This window comes from Rhincodon typus, chromosome 10, assembly GCF_021869965.1.
Source record: "Rhincodon typus isolate 14 chromosome 10, sRhiTyp1.1, whole genome shotgun sequence".
NCBI lineage: Eukaryota > Metazoa > Chordata > Chondrichthyes > Orectolobiformes > Rhincodontidae > Rhincodon > Rhincodon typus.
The window spans coordinates 18,341,366-18,358,443 of NC_063341.1; the positions used below are offsets into that span (position 1 = coordinate 18,341,366).

The window sequence follows — 17,078 nt, forward strand, 5'->3', positions numbered from 1 at the left end:
CCCTTCATCAGAAAAGCTTTTCTGATGAAGGGTCTAGGCCCGAAACGTCAGCCTCTGTGCTCCTATGATGCTGCTTGGCCTGCTGTGTTCATCCAGCCCTGCACCTTGTTGTCTCGGATTCTCCAGCATCTGCAGTTCCTACTATCGGTGATAATAAAAGGTTGTTTTTGTGATGGGAAGCCTGTTTCCAGTGGGTTTCTACAAGGCTCAGTGATGGGACCCTTGTTGTTTGTGGTGTACGTTCATGGTTTAGATTTAAATGTAGGGGGTGTGATCAAGAAGTATGTGGATAACATGAAAATCGATTGGGTGGTAAACAATGAGGAGGTTATCTACAAACTACAGGAGGATATCAATGGATCAGGTTTTCAGGGTAGTGGCAAATAGAATTGAATCTGGATAAGTGCTAAGTAATGCAGTTTGGAAGGGATAACAAGGTGAGGAATTACACTGTGAATGGTAGGACCCTGGAAAGTATTGAGATCAGAGGGACCTTGTTGTATATATCCATAGATTGCTGAAGGTAAAAGGGCAGGTAGAGAAGTTGGTTAAGAAGGCAAAGTGGATTCTTTCCTTTATTAGTCAAGACAATGACAGCAAGAAGGGGAGGTTATGCTGGAATTGTATAAAACACTGGTTAGGCCACAGATTAGATTATGTTTGCAGTTGTGGCAACATATGATAGGAAGGATGTGACTGAATTAGAGAGGATGCAGAGGAGATTTATCAAGACAATGCCTTGGATGGTTGGATGGTCTGAGAAAAGATTGAATAGGTTGGAGTTGCTTTCCTTGGAGCAGTGAAGGTTAAGAGGAGACCTGGTAGACGTATGTAAGATTATGAGGGGCATAAAAAGGGTGCATCAGATAGGAAGGCACTTTTTCCATTAGTTGAGGGGTCAATAACCAGAGGACATATATTTAAGGTAAGATTTAGAAGGTTAAGAGGAGAACTGAGGAGAAATTTTTTCACTCAGAGGATGGTATGAGCTTGAAACTCACTGCCTGAATAGGTGGTTATCAGGAACTCTCTTAATATTAAAACAGTATTTTGATATTTACTTGCATTGTCGTAGTTTCTGGAACTATGGATAAAAGGCTGGAAAATGGGATTCATGCGGTGAGATCTTTGTTGATTGGCAGAGAAACAATGGACCCCTTTCTGTGCTGTAAAGATCTCTGAGGCTATGAATTATTATCCATTGCTTTGGTAGTGGTGTGTATGTATACACACAGTATGTTAATCTTCTTTTGTTTGAAATGTAACCAAAAAACCAATGAAAATAAAACTGCAAGTCGATCAACGGCTCTGAAAATGAGAGCAGAATGTAGCGCAATTAAATGTTCACGATGGAGCTGGTTTTGAGGCGGTAAATATCTACCATTCCTGCGCATATTGTCACACAGATAATGCATCTCATGTTCAATGAGGCACAAATGCCAAAGGCATCCATGAGGGGACTCTTGTCATTGAGTGATTTGCCAACTTGTTGGATCCTCACAATGTATCTACTGCAATAGTAGTGATCAAACTGGAACAACACTTTACTGATTCTTTTGCTTTCTCTTGGAAAACAAGCATAGTTTCTGAGAAATTTAAAAGATATAGTTTCCCAGGAAGGAAAGGATCATTTCCCACAACGCCAGCTAAATGAAACATCACCAACATCCTGTAGGGGATATGTTAACACAGTTAAGCATCAGTTTCTGAACCTCATTCCTTCTAATAAGGAATCCAACAAACTATCGTATGTACAGACTCTCTATGGAATAAATACAGTAGTCATTTTCATTTTTAAAGTGTATGTTTGTCAGCATATGTAAAGACCTTTTCAACAAGCAGAGTTGAAGGAGTCATCCTGGTCAAGCAATTGTCTTCATCCAAAGCCTGGGTGGCATAGTGGCTTAATGGTTACTACTGCTGCCTCATAGTGCCAGGGACCTGGGTTCAATCCCACCCTTGGGCAACTGTCTGTGTGGAGTTTTCACACAGTCCAAAAATGTGCAGGCTAGAGTGGCTGTGCTAAATTTCCTATGGTTAGGTGGATTAGCCATGGTTCCTATGGGTGTGGGAAGCTCAACTATGGGTGGAATGGCCTGTTTCCACAATATAGAGCCTCTGTGATTCTAACACAGAATCTTCTGGTGCTTTCCAATTGTTTATGCAGCAAATTACAACTGATTTTGCTTGGTGATTACTCCATTTGAGTAATCTACCTGATTATAGCATGATATTGCCATGGATTTTAATTTAAAATTGGGTGTGTCTGAATGAAATAAGTTGGTGTATGATTTATCACTCAATACAGGGAATGTTTTGATAAACAGCACAACATGTATAAATGAAGCAATTAGGATAGCTCCTGACCGATGGCACATGTTACCTGTGTAGATAATTAACTACAACCTGCTGCAATATGCTATAAACTGAAAAATAATTAAACTTTTTTTTTGTTAGGGGTTGAAGGAGAAGAAAGTGAGGCTCAGTGTGTTGCATTATCTTTCCACTTTGGGAACCTGGAATCAGGGTCAGACTAACTCGATGGAAGAAACAAACAAAGTTGCTGGAAAAGCTCAGCAGGTCTGGCAGCATCAGTGAAGGCAAAAACAGAGTTAACGTTTCGGGTCCAGTGACTGAATGGGTTCTGAGAAAGGGTCACCAGTCCCGAAATGTTTACTCTGTTTTTTCCTTCACAGATGCTGCCAGATCTGTTGGACTTTTCCAGCAACTTTGTTTTTGTTCCTGATTTACAGCATCCGCAGTTCTTTCAGTTTTTAACAAGATGGAAGCTTCCTCTACAGGCCATCAAGGTCCTGTGTGTAATGAATCTGACTCTTACAGAATGCAAAAGTATCAATATTTTGCTACAAACTTTGGCAATGAATTGGTCATAAGGATTGCTAGTTGGCTGATTGACTTGGAGATGCTATAACATTGGCTGCTGTGAGAAATGAGGGAAGGAATATTACAGCGACATGCTCTTCTGACATTAAGCTTGAGGCAGGTTGTTGGAAATGGTACAGAGTCCTTTACTGTGTCCCTGGCCTCCACTATGCCTGATCTTGAAATGCTTGATACTCACACTGAATCCTAATAACACCTTGATAATATATATTCCAAAAAAAATTAACACATGCACAGTTTGAAAAATAATTGATACTGTCTTGCTATCAAATGCACACGATTTCTAATCCATTTGGCAAAACTAGGCTTCTGGAGTAAACTGTCTGGATAGCTTGACTGTGGTTTGTGAAAGCTGCCTGTTATTCTCAGCACGTCCTATTCCAATTAGATATTTTGGACAATTCATCACCCTGTGTTATTCTGAAAGTGATGATGTGGTTCAGCCTGTGAGTACCCTCATTGCAATGCCCTGTCTTTCTGAGGCAGCCAGTGCACTTTAACGAGGGAGGCCTGAAAGAATTTTCACAATGCCTCCCTACCTCCCCGGCCCTCGTGCGTGTTCCTAGCGCATTTTTAACAACAGTAATATTGCACTGAGACGGACTGAACTTGGCAGAGGAATAAAAGGAGTAAACATCCAGTTGCAGACAATCTGATGTTTAAAGCAATCAAACTACAATAGCTTCTATGTTGAATTGATGATGTGCTTGTTCAGTGCACATGTAGCACCTACAGTAAATTATAAAGGGAGCCTAAAGGCATCATTAACTTAGCCAATTATAATTAACTTACCAGTAAGGACTGGCCTATCATTACATCACTTGCTTAACAACAGACCTCATTGTGGCACCGTCAGTCCCAGTGCTTTTTATTACCAATAGGTGAGGAGACAGTCTTCACCTGTGAGGTTACAGGAGACTGTTCCCTGCTCGTAATAACAAGGCAGGATACCTTTATTATTCCATCTTATTGCAATCCTGCTTATCCAAGGGATACAAGCACTTTCAAAGCTACATCTTTAATTTTCGTCACAAATAAGGGCCCCAAATATCTCGTTTGGAGCAGATGATTTTCTGCAAGGAAGCAAACAGGGGAAAAAACATGTTGCTCAAGTTTTGAAAGGTGAATGAAGAGTTAAGGCAAGCAACTTCCTAAGCAAGGAAGTTTCCACAATGCCTGCTATTTAAATGTATCTCAGTACACTTTGGGAAGTGTTCTAATTAATAGATGGATAGCTCTTGACTGTGTGGTACTTCCGTTGCAGAAACAAATTCACCTCAGTTTCCAACAATTTGCCATTTGCCCCATGAAATATTATTGACAGTGCATTCAGATACAGTCTACAGTCCTGAATATCCTGGCTCCAAAGTCTAAAGGTGTGTGTAGAATTTGGGTCGGTGGGGCTATACTTTTACAGAGAAATATAAAAGAAATAAGAAAAAGTGGTGATTCCCTTTATTATAGTAGCAACAACTCTTATTGTCAGTTGTGCTTGGGAGTAAATTTAACCTAACGAGTATAGTGGCAAACTGACTGACGGTGTATTAGTTATCTATTTCACACCTCATCTGATTTTGTTCTGTGTTAACCTGCTCTAAGTTTAAAAATTATACTCACTTTAATAGGGATATGGAAGTTGGTTGAATAATTTGCTTGTAACAAACTGTTATCTTATTTGTTGACAATCAGATTCACATGATACAGTGCAAACATATCTGTCCAGCCCACACTACCTGGGATACCTTTGTTGCGTATCAATTATTTTAAATTTACGCGGTTTCGTGCTCAATCTGCCTTTTCACTGTCTTTAAGATCCACAGAAAGAACATTTGTGTGACGTTTCCCCTGAAATACTTGATGGGATTTTATTTTGCTTTTGAATGCTTTCTGTAATGTGTGCCATAATAGAGCTGATGCATATCACGCCGTGTTCATAATGAGGCACCACTGTGGTGTTTCTGATTTGTTTTAGTTTGATGGAACATTTCCAGCAAAGAAAATCTACATATCTAACAGGCGCTATTCATGGTTTGATGCTGAAGATGTCTGTATGAATTCTGAGCCATCAACATTGAAAAATGCTTGACTAGTGTTTACAGAGAATGTCCAGGGACCGGGAAACAACACAGTGGGTGGCATTTCCATTTCTCAATAAACTAATTGGTCACATTCACTCCGGGAAGCTGCTGGAGAGGGGAAGAGGGTGGAAAAGGAACAATCGTGTTGAGTACCAGTAGACCCTGTCTCAGGGTTATGGTAGATTGTTCGGAACAGCAAGAGGAATGGCATCAACTTACCTGTGGCATTGCTGATTGATAGCTTAGATATGGTATACAAAACAAAAAAAAAAGGCCACTTGGCTCAACTATGCTGTCCTGGTGTTGACACGACACATTCTACCTGTCTCATGCGGTGATTGCAAAACTAATTCCACAAGATGAATGAATATTTCTTGTAGTGCCATCTCAATGTGTGGTCACATAGTTTTATACTCTGCTGTGTAAAACTGTCCATAATTACTTAGCAGGATCTGTGTGTTGTGCAAATAGAATCAGTATAACTTGTATGGAAATGGTGCATGTGCATTAAATGTTATCTCTGTAAATTTGTCAATTAATTAGATTAGTACTAAATGGCTGCTTTTCTTAATAAAAAGACTCTTGTGGTTTTGCCCCCTCTCTCCCTGCTGAATATAGTGCCTACTGATTGGAACAGAAATTGCTGGAGCAGTTCGGACAGAATCTGTGAAGAGAAAGCAGTGTTAACGTTTTGAATCCAGTGCCCCTTCTTCAGAAGGTGACAATTTCTGTTTTTGTTTCAGATCTTCAGCATCCACAGTGCTCTGCTTCATATTAACCTGTTTACTGGACATAGTTCTAGTGGCACCAACTGCCCTCCATTACCTTGTCCAGATCTTACTGCATGAGACCTGATAGAGGATGATGACAGGTTGTTTTGGCAAGGTGAGCTATCACAGTGGAGTTGAGAACAGCCCATGCCCACTGTGCAAACACCAACCTCAAGCAGAGATGACTGTTTAGTTACCCAAAGCAAAGACCTTAGTCATATTTTATCTCCGTTGGATAGGAGTAGAACTCCTCCAGCTGTCTTGACTAAGATCAGAAGGCAACACCAACAACTGGTCAGCTTGAAACCTTTTTGATCGGTTTGCCTCAGCCATTGTATAGCATCCATCACCTGAGCAATTAAAGCAGTTCCATTATGACCGCTCAGTTACTTTCTATTTTCTTTCTCAATATTAGTTTCTCTGGATAGAATGTTATTGGTTAAGATAATTTGGAGGATTTTTCCACTCCTGGTTCAACTGGATATCTGTGAAAAGCTGACAGTATGGATCTTATAATGGTTCTGAAAATGAGGAGAAAGAAAAAAATCAACTTTCAATCTTTTTTTCCAGTACCCATACAGCCTCAGGACATTTTGAAACATTTGACAGCCAACGAAATGCTTTTCCAGTGTATGAAATGTACAGAGCTAACGTAAGAAAACAGTTCGGAAGCTGACTTCGATCAAGTTGATACAGAGGTGTCCTGACTGAAAACTGATGCCATTGACTCTGTACAGAAACAGAAAACCATTGTAGGAGCAAATTAGTGCAGATGCTGGCATCTTTCCAAAAAACAACAAATGCTGGAGATCAGAGATAGCAAGAACTGCAGATGCTGGAGTCAGAGGCAACACAGTGTGGAGCTGGAGGAACACAGCAGGCCAGGCAGAATCAGAGGAGCAGGAAAGTTGATGTTTCGGGTCGGGACACTTTTCTGAAGAAGGGCCTTGACTCGAAACGTCAACTCTCTTCCTTGTCTGATGCTGCCCAGCCTGCTGTGTTCCTTCAGCTCCACACAAATGCTGGAGGTCACAAAGGGTCAGACAGGATCCATGGAGAGAGAGCAAGCTAATGTTTTGAGTCTACATGACTCTTCATCAGAGCTGAAGTGAAGTGTGGAGGGGAGCAGCATTTATGCTATAGTTGTGGGGGGAGTCACTTTACAGCCTTCTGAACTAATATTAAGTTCAATACTTTCAAATTGTGAACTAACTCCCATTTCTTCCCTTGCTTTTAGCTTTACTTGTTACATTCTCTGTCACCCGGTCCTCTCTCCCCTACCCTAGCACAGTGGGACTGTCTTCTCTTTCAGGACAGTCAGTTAGATAAAACATTGTTCTGCCAATCTCATGTTATAATCATTGAACTATCAACATCTTTTCTCTACCAGCACTCTACACCTACCACCGCCACAGATCCCTCCACACTTCACTTCAGCTCCGATGAAGAGTCATGTAGACTCGAAACATTACCTCGCTCCCAGTCCATGAATGTTGTCTGACCCGCTGTGATCTCCAGCATTTGTTGTTTTCAGAACAGTAAACCATTGTCAACAGCAAATCCCAGGTTTATTATACTGCACTATACCAACTCACCTCACTTCTATTTCTTCACAAAACCTGTCCGTGAAATGATATTCCTTTGTGCTTATAAAACTTTGGAACTTAGAATTTGAATGATTCAAATGAATAAATGTCAGACAATTGCAGGCACTGAGATAATTCCAACATCAAAAGCGCAGCATTATATTTCATTCATAGTAGCTAACAGGAGCCAAATGAATGCACGGTTCAGCTTCTGTTTGGCACTCCAATTAACAGAAAGGCAAAGAAAGTCTGTCGTCAACTAATCGTAGCTTACTAGTATGTTCCCAAAAATTGGAGGCAGCAGATGCAACTTCTGACTCTGCTTTCGTGCCACCATAAGCTGCGGCTGTGGTAAAAGCAGTCAGAAATATTTAGAAAACCTAACTGCCTCCATGCCGACTGCTTCCCTTTCACTGCACAATTTAACCGTTGGCTCAAGCCATGACTTTCAGTGGTTCTCTGAAGTGCAGTGACTACTGTTATGTAGCCAAAAGCGCCAACATTTGGCATGGAACTAAACCTCACTGTTTACGGTTTGATGATTAGCCAGATTGATCTGCTTCTGGTAATGAAGGTAGATGGAGGAGTGTTGGCCAATACACCAGCAAAGCTGTTTGCTCATCTTCAAAAAGGTCCTTAATGTCCGACTAAAGTGCAGAGCAGGTTAGACTAGGCCCTTGATTTGACAACATTTCTGAAGGATAACACCTCAGGATCTGGATTATTTCTTCAGTATAGCCTTGATTTTGTACTGAAATCCTGAAGTGGGACTTTGATCCACTGCTTTCTAAAACAGAGGTGCAGGTGCTGACAGGTGAGGCCAGGCAACCCTAGTTGCAGGTCTGTAACACTGTGCTAACACCATACTGAGGTGTTTTTGAACTGGTGGCATCAAATTTGATGATGTGGGGCTTGCACAATCAAGTTTCACGAAAGAGGAAAGCAGCATAAATAATCTTGTTCTCAATTTTTTTATTGTGAAGTTGAACTTCAGTCATGTCATTTGGGGATTTGTGCACAAAAATAAGCATAATTACCTTCGCAGAAATGAGAACAATTGGATTTCAAAATACACCTTTGCCTGACAGAAACAAACTAGCATTTGGGAAGCGTTTCAAGGTAATTTACTGCTCAATGTGAACATTAACAGACTGTTAAAATAACTTAATTCACACATTTTCATTAATTATCACTGCGATCCAGTGGAAGGTCACAAATTACTACTTTGTTCCTCTAAGAGATAAACCACAGAAATGATATGATTCCCATCTCCTCGATAAAGGCTTGTGCATCTTTTATGTTGGGTTATTAAGGGAATGAAACTAAAACACACAAATGAGTTGCTGCTGTGACATTTTGATTCGTATCCCATTTTTAAACATTGACTCCAAGTACCACAAAAAAAAGAACTCATTACAACAGCCTATCTGAATATATCAAACAGTTTAAATTGATTACCTGCTACACTGAGGGCTGTATTCTCAAAGGCTTTCACTTTGCTATTTTTGCAGCTATTTGCATTTGTGTTTCTGATATTTAAATAAAAGGACAGAAAATAAGCTGGAAAGCATAACCCCAGTTCTCAAGTACCTGAGTATCTCAGTCCATCCCTTGTTTCATATAATAACTAATTAATATGTAAATCATGAGTGCTCGATGCAGATGGGCTATTTGTGTCCTGTTCACATCAAAGCGGAGCTTTTCCCCTGTACTAAGGAAATAAATGTCATCTGAGAGGGTGAAATGCAAGCATATTAAAACCAGCCACTGCTGATTGCGTCTCTGGGCCATTGAGAGGATGTCACCAGGGCAACTGGTGACTGTAAACCTGAGTCTTCCAAAATGGGCCAGGCAAGGTATAAACTGCTTTAATCTGGCACTGCTTTAGCATGTATATGAGAAACTGCTGCCTATGAACTGACTCAAGCCAAGTAAACTGTGAAACCTGCCCCCTTCTCCCAGGGACAGACTTGCTCAACCACTCAGCCACCATCCCCAGTTTTAGGCTGGTGGCATAGACAAATCAGGAGGCACGGGTCTCTCAAATTCCGTATGTGAGAAAGTTCAACTATTTTAGAGAAAGGCCAAAAGAAGTGCCACAAATTAATTGCTGAAGTATGATACAAGCTTTAAAAGGTCTGGGTTATAGTGACTTCCCTGAAAAGAAAATCCATTGGTTGATAACAAGACAGCACCAAAAACCTGGCCCAGTTGCACTGATGTCAAAAGTGTCAAACTGTGATCATGCAGAGCACAGAAAATGTACAATCTGTCGCTCATTGGAAGTATGGTTCTAAGTGTAAGAGGGTAACACAAATTCTGGGAACTGAACCTGGCTACATTCCCACATACAAACAACTGAAGAGAATCAAATTGAAATTTTGGAAAACAAACCGAAAAAAAATTCAAAGCTGACAATTGATTGGATGTCAATATGGGCCACAATCATTAGGCTCAAGATTGAGACAGTTTTTTTTGATAATTTGTGTACATTGGAATATATGAGAATGATAACTAACAAATTAGTCATACCTGGCTTAACTGTTTACTGAATTTGGTTTATAGGTGAAGAATTGTGAGTGATTAATTAAGCTGATAATTTTAATTCATTCCACCAGAGTTGGAAATGATGTAGGACAAACTTTCCCTTTCTGACTTTTTCTGCTATTTGTAAAGTTCCCTCAGATCAGACCAAAGATAAATAAGTTTGACAGTAGCAGAATTCTTTCCACACCAACTTCTGGATTTAGATGCCATTATCTAATTGAGTGGTCCAACTGTCTCAAGGGGCTGGATGGTCATTTTGTCCTACAGTGCTTTTTGTAAAGAACGTTAGATAGATAGCTGAGATATCTGGGGGCTAGACTGACAGACTCTCTTGAGACTAACTGCAGATACAGGGGTGAAAGTAGGAACCATCAACAACAACCATGTGCATTCATATTGTAGGAAAACAACCCAAGGTGATTAGTCCAAAATAAAAGGTGTCAACACTGCTTCCATGAAAAATGCACATTATGCAACGTCAATTAACTTCAATGATATCACATTTATAGTTTGATAAAGCTTAATTCACCACTGACTATCCCATCAATGGGAGCCTGCCTCTCTAAAATTAATATGGATTTCTGGTTTGATTTCACACACGATCCCCAAGAGGTCCTGCAGAACCTTCTCACTGTTCCGTTCATGGTTGTTTATGAGCCCATTGATTTTTGCTCTGGTTTGTTCATCCACTTTGACTAAAAGGTTACCTTGAGATCCCATGATCTAAGATAAAACAGAGGCATGTTTACTGTAAACAGAAGGCCACGTCACTGGATTTTTCCACTTGAAACATTTTGGAAACAATTTGTGAAATTATGATGTTTACAGTGTACACATTTAAGATTCCAGTTTTCTTTTCCCTCTAACTTTTTCCCTTCCCTAGCTCATCTACTGAATACACAAGGATCTAAAGTACCTTAAAGATGGCCTGCTTTATGTTTGTGGCTGAACACCAATTGGCAGTGTATTATTGGCCAAGTGAAACTCTCTTGAGGGGTGGTGGGGAAGCCTGATCCTGTCCTCATGTGTCTGTCCATATTTACTTTGACATATGTGCAGTCAAATAGAGGAAACTTCAATTGACATCCCTACTTGTGCATCCAGCAGGAAGTCCTGTTGCAGCATATCTACCACAGCTTTGGATAGATTGGCTTATATCACCTTGGTCAAAATATCAGTGTTGTGTTCTTGCTGCTCAGTCTGATCTTGCACCATCTCATGCAGAGCTTTTACTCAATGGATGATAACGTTGTGTCTTTTCTAAGGCTTTTTTTTTAAACATCCATGTTATCACGGAATATCCTGCTGGATTCCTGCCAGAACTCCAGGACTAGCATAGCAAACCCTGCAGGGACTTGACTGTGTCCATCATAAACTGCCGCTGTCCCTTTAAAGGGCCAGTGGCACCAAGATGGGCCCTGGGGAAATGGCAGTCTTGATTCTTGCAGAAGGAACTGGAAACTGAAGATGCCATCAATTTGAAACATTCTATGCTCTAGATGGTAATGAATGGGCTCCATCTAATGGTTAAAAATGCCTCAACTGAGAGGAAGGTTTAATACTAAAAAATCTTATTCACACACACACGCGCGAGCCTGCACACGCACACACCAGGGACCAGGGATGCATTTAGTGTGACATGATTGCCTATAGTCCCCATGTAGAATAACTCCCTGCACACTGATTTTCCATGTCCCAACGGGATTAGCACTGTGAGGTGGTAGTGAGCACAACTCACAAAGCCTGCATTGAAAACACATTATTCAATGGTGCCATCTGATACTTTGGGAATTCTTATGATTCCAAAATATAAAATCATGACATAAAACAAAACGAGCTCTGATTTATCACCAGCGGTGAAATTTATTCATATCTCCATTTGTGATACTGAGGATAACTCCAAAAAAACTCATATTTGCGTAATGACTGACCAGATATGGATTAAATCTCAGCGTGCAAGGACTTCTGAGTTGTGACCATTGATTCTAACAATATGGTTTATTCAACTCAGTTTTACAAAGCAAGCAGCAATTAAATCAAGTCTACTTGTTTGCATTGATACGTACAGAGTCTTGCTTTTGTCTGAACTCCCTCTCCCTTTGCAGACGATATTGATCTATCTCAGCTTGTGCCTCGTCCTTTGCTTGTTTCAATCGTCTTCCCTTCCCTGGACAAACGTTCACAAAAGAAAATATTTGATAAGTATTTTATGATACCAGTTGTGTCACCAATCAAATAAACATCACACACAAAAGGGAATCAATGGATTGCAAGAAATGAAACCGTCGAACAAGGCCGGACTAATTAATAAGGCTCTCGTGAGTTACGTCATCCTGTGTCTAAAAGATTTCTCTTCAAAGACATATTGATTTTTTTCTTCATGGATTCCACATCCATTCCATTTTTATGTGCACAATTTTCATTAGGTTTGAAATTTACAAAATCTAATTATGGAAGATTGCTGCCTGTTTGTTTTCTAATTCTGCGTTGGTGTACTGAGCTGCGTTAGTCTGCACGGTGCTGTCTGGTGATGTGGAATTATGTTTTTATGATATGTTTAGCACAGCAGTTGGAGCATTGGTGGCAGGTTATCAGGAGCCACTGCAGGAATCAAAGTGTGTCAGATAAGTGATTAGCCCATCAAACTGTCATGGGTCGCAATGGCTTATTAGATCCAGTGTTTCTGAGTCTTAGCCCAGAGCAGGCTAAATACAGGGATTCATTGCTGCATCCCGTCAGTCCTTTTTAAACAATGATTTTCAGAGTGGTTTGGTGGGCGGTGGTGGGAGTGGGTGATGGTCGGGCAGGCAGCAAGGAGACATGGGAGCAAGTGGTGTTTGTACACCTCCTAAAGGCTAGGTCAACAGCATCACTATTGATGCTCCTCAAGAAAGGCAATTCTTTACTTCTCGATTGTGGGCTAGTTATAATATGAGGATACTGTTTTAGGAAGTTGTAAGTGAAAGATTTTTGAACACGTTCTTATTTCTTCCGCAGGGATACAGAAGCATTAACAAGATCCAATTTAAAATGTCCATCTAACTTCACTGTACAATTCAGGATCCTCACTAGGGGAGACAGTTCAGAAGTATTCCGAGAAAGCACTGCACATTTCAAACTATTACTTGATTAATATCCAGCATACGTTTACTCTGTACGATATATTTCAATTTAATCAGCATGAGAAATAGGAACGGCTTTTTGAGCTTGCTCAGCCATTCAATAAAGTCATGGCTCATCTTCAACCTTAACTTCCGATTCCAGCACTATCCTTAATATCCCTTAAATCTCATAGGATCCAAAAAATCCATCTATCCTGGTCTTGAATATGGTTAAAGACAAAAAAGCTGCAGATGCTGGTATCCAAGGTAACGAACAGGAGGCTAGAAGCCAAACATAGACTAGGTGACCATTTCGCTAAGCATCTTCGCCTGGCCCATAACAGCCAATTTAACCTCCCCGTCACTGCCCATTTCAACTCCCCGGCCCACTCCCCCTCTGACATGTCCGTTCTCTGCCTCCTCCAGTGCTGTAGTGGCTCAGAACACAAATTTGAAGACCGACACCTTATCTTCCGCCTGGACACCCTACAGCCTGGAGGCTTCAACATTGTGTTCTCCAATTTCAAATAACTTTTCCACCCATCCCCTGGTTCCCGTTCCAGCCCCACCTCCTCCCTTCCATTCCATCTTCTGACCCTCCCTTCCAGCCACCAACTGCATTCATCCCTCCCATTTACCAATCAAGTATTATCTACCACCAGTGTCCACCTATCAATCCAATTCCACCTCCGCCCCTCCTGCCCCCTTTATCTGCAGCTCCCACTACCCCCACATCCAGTCTTGGAGAAGGCCAATACTCGAAACATTGACTGCTCCTTTCCTTAAGATGCTGCCTGGCTTGCTGTGTTCTTCCAGCCTCCTGTTTTTCTGCCCTGGTCTTGAATATGCCCAGTGATTCGGCAAACACAGCCTCTCTGTGTAGAGAATTCCAAATAATCACAAACCTTTTGAGGGGAGAGAATTCCGTTAAATGCCTGAGCCCTATTCTGGATCAGTGACGCTGTATTTCTGGACTCCTCAAACCTACGTCCTTGAACAATCACTTTTGCAGTTTTCATGTTGCAAGAAGAATGACCTTATGCTCTGGACACGGTACTTATTCCAACAAATAATATTTTGGTTGAATTTTCCAAAAAATGCATTTAAAGCCAAACACCGTACATACCATTTAGCTAATAGACACGACATGCTATCAAATAATGAAACACACTCCGTTCTATGAGTTGTAACAGGTCCACTCCTTGTTTTGTGACAGACATAGTCAGCAAGCTTTTACAGTCTTGATCTCTCTCTATTGCACACAAGGGGAAGACTGTTGGTATTTCAGCTTTGGACCTAATATAAGTCAGATGGATCCAGAGCTGGAAGTCCATTCCAGTCTCACAGACTGCCTTGCAAACATTCCTTGAGCCAGGACAGAGCATGGAAGGGTTCATCTCGTAGCCTGCCCATTCCGAGTATACATGGTCTAGATTAATCAATCGGGCCAATGTGGGAATGAATGCTAAACGGCTACATTCAAGTTCAGAATTCAATATGAAAATCTTACATGTTTGGATGATGAGTTGGACCTCAGCAAACAAGCCAGTCCCATGATGCATTTTCTGTGAAATTTCTAACATTTCATTATGAGAAGCACATTGCTGGTTTAATCTGACACAGACAGATTGTTTTAATTCATGTCACATGTGTGTGTTGACATGATATCTAGTTGGACTCTGCACTGCACAAAGAGAGCCCTGAGCTGTTAGCACGCTCAGCATGAAGCTGAGTGGGGTGAGGAGGAAGTGGCGAGAGATTGGCCAGGGGAGTTGGACTGGCCAAATACAACTTCGGCTTTTTGCTTGACAACTTCAAGATGCGAAACCCCAAATGCTGCCACTTCTGAAGGTCTCACATTTTCTGTCGGAGTGGCATTCATGACCAGAAGCACAGGTTTGTTTTTCTGTCAGTGTCAATGAGTGTACTTAACATTGAGCTTTACTTTAATTCTTTCACAGACAATTTTAATGTTTGTGACTGTAAACTGTACTCCTTACATTAAAATGCCTCTTTAGTTCTATCATAATCTGACACCTAGCCACATGTGAAATAGGCATTTAATATATTTTGAATGCAGTTTCAGTCCTATCCACTTGGCATGCTTCAGTTACATTGATGATAACGTACTATTCTAGCTCTTGCTTGGCTTGACTTGGGGCCAAGCTTGACAGAAGTAGACTATCTGAATGAGAGAAAAAAAATCAACATTTAAATCATTAAATATAAAAGCACATGTAATGCAAATGCAATATCCTTCTTCAGATTTACAAAAAATCACTTGAAAGTGTCTGCGCTCCCTCCAAATGGATTCATTTCCAAGTAATGGAGCCATGTGGACCAGATGGTCCGAGCTTTGACTTGTTCTTGCTGTTGAGATGGCTGATGCCAGCCAAGCTGGCAGTAGGGGTGCTACAAACTGGCTGGTGCCCCTTCACTCGACATCCACACAGCAGCATGTCATCTTCCAGGAGGGCAGTGATGCGCAGGGAAATACTGACTGGAGGAACTGAGCCAAAAAATTCCCTGCTGGGCTCTCCCCAACAGGGAAAGGAAATGCTGCTTTGCAGAGTGGAGGGAGGACGGGCTTGGCCTCTGCTGTGATTTCCTCCCTACCCCCTACAGACTGTCAGCACTCAGTGCCTTGCTACAGCTGGGCCCTTGGCACCTATAGAGCCCTAACCCCAGCAGGAGTCAGTGTCTTGAATAGGGTTTCAAAAAAAAAAATTACAAACAAACCCCTAATACTTTTAGGTTAAAGAATAATGTGGTATGGAATTTTAACCTTTAATGAAAAAAATGTTTCCCCTGTTAATCTGGGTAAAATTCCATGTCATCTCCTCACATAGAGAGGGCTAAATACACTTCCTGACTGAGTCTGTGGAGGTGAAATCCCTCAAATAATTTAAGGAACAATAGAACATTGAAGTGGACAGAGGTCTTTCTGACTGGAATAATTCAGAACGACTGCAGGAACAACATCGTCCAGGTTGATCTGGTGTACTGTTAAGGCCTGGATGCCCTTGATGTTAAAGTACTGAGCCTTACACTGTTTGCCGTGTGAGATATAAATCCAGAAAAGCCAATGATTTTCCAGCAGGGGCACCACCGTTTAACCTAAGGTTGCTGCAAGCAGAATTTCAGCAAAGTGTTTATCCAATGGTGGCAGTGCTAACAAAGGACACTGAGCTCACCCTAAATTATTCATTTGTTTTCAATGCCCTTTCTTGCACAGTGTGTGCGGTTCTCTGCAAGGTCTGTGACATGGCATGTCCACCCCTTACATGTGCCTCTCACTTCACAAGTGAAATAGCTGCGACATTATAAAATATCTCAGATTTCAGCTGGTACAAAGATACAAGTCCGGGTTCTGAACTCAAATGAAGTAAAATAAAATGTACCATTTATACAAACTCTTGTTTTAGCACCATTTATGTCACTCCAATTAATAATTCCATAGAGAGTTTTTAACATCTTAATAAATCTTTCTCCAACCCAGTAATCTTTGTGCTTTGATTGCATGAAGTACTGCAACAACTTTTCATGCTCTGGACTCCAGAAATTATTAGCAGGTCAAGTTTACTCACTCTTCTTGGCTTCCTCTAACTTTTCTTTGGCCCGTTTCTCGGCTTGTAAAAGCTGATGAATTCCCTGTGAGTGGCTAGTCATGTTCCCAATACGTGCTGGATCTCAGTGATGGTGCTGTTCAGAGACCCCATCCGCATTTATAGGGATCCCGATGACTGTGATATCTCGCTGTTGCTCAGTACAACAAAAGCAGTTCAGGTAATGGCTTGAATAATAGCAGCCTGCTCCAGGCACCAGCTGCTTTCAGGCAGTTGCTGCCAACTCAAACAGAATAGCTCTCCAATCTGAATGATCCTTATCCATTATCCAAACAAAACAATAACAGTCACCTGAAAAAATATTAACAAAGTGTGCACTGTGAACATATTTAAATAATCCAAACGACAGTTTCCGGAGTCCTGTTACCGACTTCCCATAGAGTCAAAAAGTTAGAGTTATTGGGGTCTGAGCGACATGGGCTGTGGTGAGATGGCAAGTGCAACGAGACCCATCTTCACATCACAA

General features: G+C 41.1%; 1 protein-coding gene across 1 annotated transcript; it reads right to left on the minus strand.

Annotated features, from left to right (window-relative positions):
* Window positions 1-8,334: 8,334 nt before the first annotated feature.
* Window positions 8,335-16,758, minus strand: LOC109939146 (V-type proton ATPase subunit G 3). The gene is made up of 3 exons (XM_048602203.1): window positions 16,574-16,758; window positions 11,952-12,052; window positions 8,335-10,608 (listed from the first exon to the last, which is right to left on the minus strand). The coding sequence occupies exons 1-3, from the start codon at window positions 16,653-16,655 to the stop codon at window positions 10,429-10,431; spliced, it is 363 nt and encodes a 120-aa protein (XP_048458160.1). The 5' UTR covers window positions 16,656-16,758; the 3' UTR covers window positions 8,335-10,428.
* Between the last annotated feature and the right edge of the window lie 320 nt (window positions 16,759-17,078).